The 7,222-nt window shown below is 42.6% G+C and overlaps 1 protein-coding gene across 7 annotated transcripts; it reads left to right on the top strand.

The window, feature by feature from the left end:
* The first annotated feature begins 1,060 nt into the window (after positions 1-1,060).
* LOC115192122 (paired box protein Pax-6) lies at positions 1,061-7,222 on the top strand. Of its 7 annotated transcripts, none has more exons than XM_029750276.1 (8): positions 1,061-1,254; positions 4,301-4,439; positions 4,856-5,023; positions 5,164-5,246; positions 5,461-5,617; positions 5,757-5,827; positions 6,047-6,191; positions 6,307-7,222. In XM_029750276.1, exons 2-8 carry the CDS (start codon positions 4,352-4,354, stop codon positions 6,372-6,374), a joined length of 780 nt encoding a protein of 259 aa, XP_029606136.1. In that variant the 5' UTR covers positions 1,061-1,254; positions 4,301-4,351; the 3' UTR covers positions 6,375-7,222. The 7 variants fall into 7 exon arrangements, with proteins under 7 accessions (XP_029606136.1, XP_029606143.1, XP_029606141.1 ...); XM_029750283.1 differs by having other exon boundaries at positions 6,181-6,191; XM_029750281.1 differs by having other exon boundaries at positions 4,301-4,416.

The raw sequence follows: 7,222 nt of genomic DNA on the forward strand, positions 1-7,222 counted from the left end.
GAGTGACAAAGTGCAGTCAGAGAGAAACCAAGCCAAACATGCCGTAGCAAGCGTATTTGGCAGCTTGTACTGTGTAGGGTTTGTGTATGTGGGGAGGGGAGGGGCCTCACATCGTAGTCCGTAAGGATAGCAACTGACCAAGTTGGTGTGTGAGGGTGTCACTGGTGTGTGTGTGTGTGTGTGTGCGTGTGTGTGTGTAAAGAAAATAATCAAAGTACTGTGTATGAAAGTGTATACCTCAAAGTGTTTGTACTATGGCTATAACTGTGTGTTCTTAGAATGCGACCCTTTCTTTCTTATCTGCACATGTAAATGTATGCAGTTTCTCTCGAAAGAGCCAAAACTGGGCCAGTGGTCTCTCTCTCCCTGTCCTCTGTATCCAAAAGGTCAGAGTTTCTCTCTACAGGCCAAACCCTTTGGAACACTATAAGGCCGAACACATTTCAGTTTTAAAGCTTTACCTACGGTGTTCTTATGAATGGCTTATAAGCCTGTGTTAAGTAGGTTGTTATTCATAGACCGTTTATATATCATTTGTTATATATTTATAAACAAGTAAATACCGGTGCATGTCTAAAAACATTCATTGCAAGGACATGTAATCATACAGATCATGAATTATATGGCTTTTACATAAAATTGGGTACACTATTCAATAATGTTCAGAAGCCATCCTTCAAAATAAAGTGTTACTAGGCCTTGTTTAAAACTTGATATAGGTGATCATCATCCTCCCTTCATCCTTCACCCTCCCTTCGCGTTTCTTCCTTTCTCTCCATACCTTTACCACCCCTCCCTCCTTCCCCTCGTCTCTCTCTCTCTCTTTTTCTCTCGCTCTCTCTCTCTCCATCACCCCTTTTCCTGGCATTAAGTCCAGACCTGACACTGACACTGAGTCTGTGTGTCATCCCTCTCTTCCTCCCTCCTCCTCCTTCTCTCTCCCTCTCTCTCTCCCTCTCTATCCATCGCTCCGAGGACCAGAGTGCCTGCAGACTTGTTTCTCTCTCCCTGGCCCACTCCCCCCTCCCTCGCCTCCTCTCTTTCGCTCTGTCTAACTCTCTCCATCTCTACTCTGGCTCGCCTCCCTGCTCTCTCTTTCTCTTTGCACACACAGTCAACAAAAGCGAGGTCAGAGGAGAGGGATGAGGGTATAACGAAAGAGAGGAAGAGGAGGAAGAGAGAAACCTTGGAAACAGTGGAGAGACTAGAGAAACACAAGTTTGGAAAACCATCGGCATCCTCTCTCTTGAGTAGGTGAGTGTCCTTTCACTAAACTTGTCAACCAACACTAATGTTTCGGGAGAGAGACAGACACAGACAGAGACCGAATAAGAGAACAAGACAAATTTGAATTAAACATAAAAATAACTATTTATGACAGACAGTGAGAGAGAGCAAAAGTACCAACTAGACTAGAGAGGGTGAAACCACACGGAACCAAGATAACTTGATCTTTGACTCGACGTAGAGATACGGAAAGGCACTGTGAGCCAAATAGGAGGAAATACACCCCGCTAGCAAGATTTATGAATATACGGCCAGAGAACTAGCTCTCACTCGCTGATGTTTCAGGCTTTCTCCTCTTCTTCTGTAATGTATAACCTTTACCCACTTGACTTTGTATGTATTCAAGCTAAAGGTCTGCTAATAATGATTTATGAAATCTGCCTGTCCGGTGTCTTATGCTTTTAACCGGTATGGCTCTGTGCTGGTTATGATACCTGGTTGTAGTCATTGTTGGGAGTCCATCAATGCACAGCACACTCACAACTTTTGAATAAAAGGCAGGATTTTATTTATACTAATTGTCTCGTCCCCATGTATTCCAGTCTTAATCCTAATAATGGATTAATGGATCAATGAATCAACTGTAAAATGAAGTGTATAGTGTTAGAGCATATTTTACCCCACAACATGATAATGTGTGTCCAGTGTCGTGAGTTGTTAGTCTCTTCCATCATTACTGTATTATGGCCTATTATTGCGTGTTTTTCCAAAGTCCATTGTGTGTTTAGTTGTTCTATTTCTCTATCATCATGTGTCATTAGAGTATAGTTATAGTGCTAACGACAGTGTTGTGAGTATTTCTGCTCCAATTCTATGTATACCGGTATCACTATCATACATAGTCAGTGTGTATTGTTGTATGTACTTTCGTCCCTCCTTTCAGTGTACCATATTAATGTGAAGTTAGGTTTAAGGTTAGAGTATTGTGGTGTTGTGAGTATTTTTATTCCCCCCTTCTCTGTGTATTACAGGTGTAGCCAGTGTTGTGTGTAATTCTGCTCCCCTGTATCACTAGTATAGCTTTAGTGGTGTGCATACATATTTCCGCTCCCCTTCTGTCTGTGTGTGCATCATAGTCAGAGTGTGTATAATAATGTGTGTAATGTTGTGAGTATTTTGGTCCCTACATTGTGACCGTGTATCATTAGTGTAGTTAGTGTCTGGGGTTGTGTTCTGCCTGTGTGGTTAATGGTAGCTGACAGTGTTACTCTCTCCTCTCATGCGTGTGTGTACAGTCAGTGTCAGAATGGAGGGGATGTAGCTCCTAATTACTGAGTGTGTTTGTAATGAACTCCCCGTGTGTCGCCGTGGGAAGCTAATGCACAAGCGTGTATGTGTGTCTCTCTTTCTCTCCAAATGTACACTACCGTTCAAAAGTTTGGGGTCACTTAGAAATGTCCTTGTTTTTGAAAGAAAAGCTCATTTTTTGTCCATTAAAATAACATTAAATTGATCAGAAATACAACAGTGTAGACATTGTTAATGTTGTAAATGACTATTGTGGCTGGAAACGGCAGATCTTTTATGGAATATCTACATAGGCGTACAAAGGCCCATTATCAGCAACCATCACTCCTGTGTTCCAATGGCACATTGTGTTAGCTAATCCAAGTTGATAATTTTAAAAGGCTAATTGATCATTAGAAAACCCTTTTGCAATTATGTTAGCACAGCTGAAAACTGTTGTTCTGATTAAAGAAGTAATAAAACTGGCCTTCTTTAGACTAGTTGAGTATCTGGAGCATCAGCATTTGTGGGTTCGATTACAGGCTCAAAATGGCCAGAAACGAAGAACTTTCTTCTGAAACTTGTCAGTCTATTCATGTTCTGAGAAATGAAGGCTATTCCATGCGAGAAATTGCCAAGAAACTGAAGATCTCGTACAACGCTGTGTACTAGTCCCTTCACAGAACAGGGCAAACTGGCTCTAACTAGAATAGAAAGAGTGGGAGGCCCTGGTGCACGACTGAGCAAGAGGACAAGTACATTAGAGTGTCTAGTTTGAGAAACAGATGCCTTTCAAGTCCTCAACTGCAAGCTTCATTAAATAGTACCTGCAAAACACCAGTCTCAACGTCAACAGTGAAGAGGCGACTCTGGGATGCTGGCCTTCTAGGCAGAGTTGCAAAGAAAAATCCATATCTCATACTGGCCAATAAAAATAAAAGATTAAGATGGGCAAAAGAACACAGACATTGGACAGAGGAACTCTGCCTAGATGGCCAGTATCCCGGAGTCGCCTCTTCACTGTTGATGTTGAGACTGGTGTTTTGTGGGTACTATTTAATGAAGCTGCCAGTTGAGGACTTGTGAGGCGTCTGTTTCTCAAACTACCCACTCTAATGTACTTATCCTCTTGCTCAGTTGTGCACCGGGGCCTCCCACTCCTCTTTCTATTCTGGTTAGAGCCAGTTTGTGCTGTTCTGTGAAGGGAGTGAAGGCATAGAATAGCCTTCATGTCTCAGAACATGAATAGACTGACGAGTTTCAGAAGAAAGTTATTTGTTTCTGGCCATTTTGAGCCTCTAATCGAACCCACAAATGCTGAAGCTCCAGATACTCAACTAGTCTAAAGAAGGCCAGTTTTATTATTTTTTTAATCAGCACAACGGTTTTCAGCTGTGCTAACATAATTGCAAAAAGGTTTTCTAATGATCAATTAGCATTTTAAAATTATAAACTTGGATTAGCTAACACAACGTGCCATTGGAACACAGGAGTGATGTTTGCTGATAATGGGCCTCTGTACGCCTATGTAGATATTCCATAAAACAAAATCAGACGTTTCTAGCTACAATAGTCATTTACAACATTAACAATGTCTACACTGTATTTCTGATCAATTTGATGTTATTTTAATTAACCAAAAAATGTGCTTTTCTTTCAAAAACAAGGACATTTCTAAGTGACCCCAAACTTTTGAATGGTAGTGTATGTACCCTATCACTTATTTCCTCTACCTTTCTCTCCTCTTCCTCCCCTCTCTTTATCTCCTCCTCCCCCTGTCTTCCAGTAGTTCTGATCTGTGTTCTTATTGGAGGAGAGAAGGTGAAGGGGAAGTGTTATGTGTGAGAAACTCAGCATGCTGAATCTACAGAACACATCCAGCTGGACTGGGCCAAACAACTGGTACCATCAACCAACACAGCACGGTACAGATAGTGTGTGTGTTTGTGTGACTCGTGGAGTCAGCGTAGGGTGAGCTGGAGAATCTTCCACATGACTGAGCAGAAACAGTGTGTCAACAGCTACAACACACACAGACACAAACACACACACACACAGACACACACACACACACACACACACACACACACACACACACATACACACACACACACACACACACACACACACCAACCTACAGTGACAGAATGCACAAACACAAAACAGTGAAATGTATACGTACATGTGGAGATATGGAGAATGCATAAACGCTTGTTACACTCAGGCAGACAGTAACGGTGGACACACACACACACACACACAAACACACACTCATTTCACCAAGAAAAGAGCTTCAATTATCCTTCTGTTCTAGAACAATCTCTCTCCCCCTTTCCATTAGATGGCTGTGTGGTGGATGACGTGAGTGTGCGGATGGTAGGAGGAGGAGAAGGAGTGCAAAGAGAGAGGGATGAGGCAGAGGACGCCCAGCATCACCTCCAGCTCAAGAGAAAGCTCCAGAGGAATCGCACCAGTTTCACCCAGGAGCAGATTGACGCGCTGGAGAAAGGTCTAACCCCAGCCCCAGGCTTCAGTTGAGGCCTGTGGAGATTCAATTAAATTATAGTTATAAACATGAAGGAAAAGCTAAGTTTAAAGCCACGGGAATCTGTGTGTGGGCTTCTTGACAAATTTTTCTCCACCTTACAGAGTTTGAACGGACACATTATCCAGATGTCTTTGCCAGAGAGAGATTGGCAGCTAAAATCGACCTTCCAGAGGCTCGCATTCAGGTAACCAACAGTTCACTCTGTCTGTTTAACCATCGTCTCTTTATTCTTATCCTTTACTCCCCCTAGTGGCCAGCATAGAGTATGACAGCTACCAAAGTTGTACCTGAGCAGTTCTCAAACCAGTCCTCAGGGACCACCAGTTTTCACATATTTGTTATATTCGAACACAAACACACCTGAATGGTTACAGTTTGGTTGATTGATTGATTGACAGGTGTGGTTTTCCAATCGGCGAGCCAAATGGAGGAGGGAGGAGAAGTTGCGCAATCAGAAGAGGTCAGGGGGCGGGACTTCCTGTTCTCAGGCACACGCCCCCCTCAGCACCTCCTTCAACACCGGTGTCTATCACTCTCACCATGGCAACAGCTCAGGTAAGAAACCATTCACTTTTTAAAATATATTTGTAGTTGTACAAGTGTGTGTTTGTGTGTTAATGTACAGTATGTGTGTATGTGTGTGTATTACTGTATACAATATTATTTTAAAACATTTCTGTGTTTCTTGATGAAGCCTCAATGCACAGTCGCAGTGACAACTCTCTCTCAGGCTACGGCTCTCTCTCAGTCTTCTCCAATATGCAGGTAAATTCAACAAATGTTTATTTTTTATTGTGCTATGAACCCCATGTCGTCCATTGTTAACATGACTATTGGTCCTTCATTTTCAACCAAAACTTTCACTGAATCTTTGTTCTGTCTCATCAGTCCTATCACTGGTTAACAATCTTCTCTCTTTTCTCTTCCTGCATGTCCTGTTACTGTCCCTCTCTCCTCTTCTCTTTGCTCTCTCTGTCTCTCCAGTCATTGCCACCCCAGTCCGCTCCTTCTTACCCCTGCATGCTCCCTCCCTCCCCCTCCTCTCCTCCCCCCCTGGCTCGGAAGTTTGACTCCCTCTCTTACCCCTCTCCTCACCTGCCTCCCCCTCACTCTGCCAGCTCCAACACAGGTGAGTCTCTGCAGCATGTGTGCATGTGTGTCTGTGAAGATCTAGTATTTAGTTTAGGTACCACTTTGCTAACTCATCCTTCTTGTCTTTGTTTCTCTCTCTCTTTGTCTCCCAGGATATCTCTCTCCTGGTGTGTCGGGTAGTGAGCAGGACTTAGGTCAGTACTGGACCAGACTCCAGTGAGAATAACACAGTTACGGCATGACACTAGACCACCACCAAACCTGCCAGTATCTGAAGATCCACCTATTCACTGTGACTGTGACAGACTAAGATACGCAAACACCCAATCCGTTACAATCCAAAGCGATTACAATCAGTCATTCTAATAATGACAAAAACGACCAATAAAAGTATCAATGACCTGCAACAGCCAATGACAATCATGGATGGCCATGGAACCACCAATGACAATCTAGTATGGGCCTGATGCAGCCAATGACAATCAAGTATTGATACGGGACTAGTAATTACAATTAAGCTTGATCTCAGCGCACAATGCAATCAAATGATGAACTGGAGCTGGATCCCAGCAGATTCACTCACTCATTCACTCATTCACTCACTCACTCACTCAATCCTTTTGATGTTTGTTCAGATCAAACAGACAATCAAGCATTGAAATGAAGTCCCCAATCATAGTCAAGCATGGATTTCATTTAATCAATGACATTCGAGCAGGGATTAATGTAACCAATGAGCTAGGAGAGTTGAAGACAATCAAAAACCAATACTAGTGAATAAGGATGTTACTGTGATGCCATATTTTTGTCCTATTCCTCTCTCCATACCTTTCTTTCAATCTGACTTTTGCAATCCTACCCCTTTTAAAATCCTTTCCTTCGCCTGTACATTTAGCACTGTGTGTGTGTGCGTGCGTGTGTGCGTGTACGTGCAGACATGAGTGAGTGTTTGTATGTGTGTAGTTGCATTTCGTGTATGTGTGTGTCTTTAACATGCTAATCATTTTAGTGTATTCCTTTTTGTGAAGCTGTTTAAACAAAGAATAAAAATCTAAATGTGAAACTAAA

Source organism: Salmo trutta, chromosome 4, assembly GCF_901001165.1.
Source record: "Salmo trutta chromosome 4, fSalTru1.1, whole genome shotgun sequence".
Lineage (NCBI taxonomy): Eukaryota > Metazoa > Chordata > Actinopteri > Salmoniformes > Salmonidae > Salmo > Salmo trutta.

Excerpts from the sequence above, each read along its gene's own strand:
- LOC115192122 (XM_029750276.1), top strand. The coding sequence starts at position 4,352 with ATGTGTGAGAAACTCAGCATGCTGAATCTACAGAACACATCCAGCTGG. Across the intron at positions 5,618-5,756 it reads TCACCATGGCAACAGCTCAG|CCTCAATGCACAGTCGCAGT; the intron begins GTAAGAAACCAT and ends TTCTTGATGAAG. Across the intron at positions 5,828-6,046 it reads CAGTCTTCTCCAATATGCAG|TCATTGCCACCCCAGTCCGC; the intron begins GTAAATTCAACA and ends CTGTCTCTCCAG.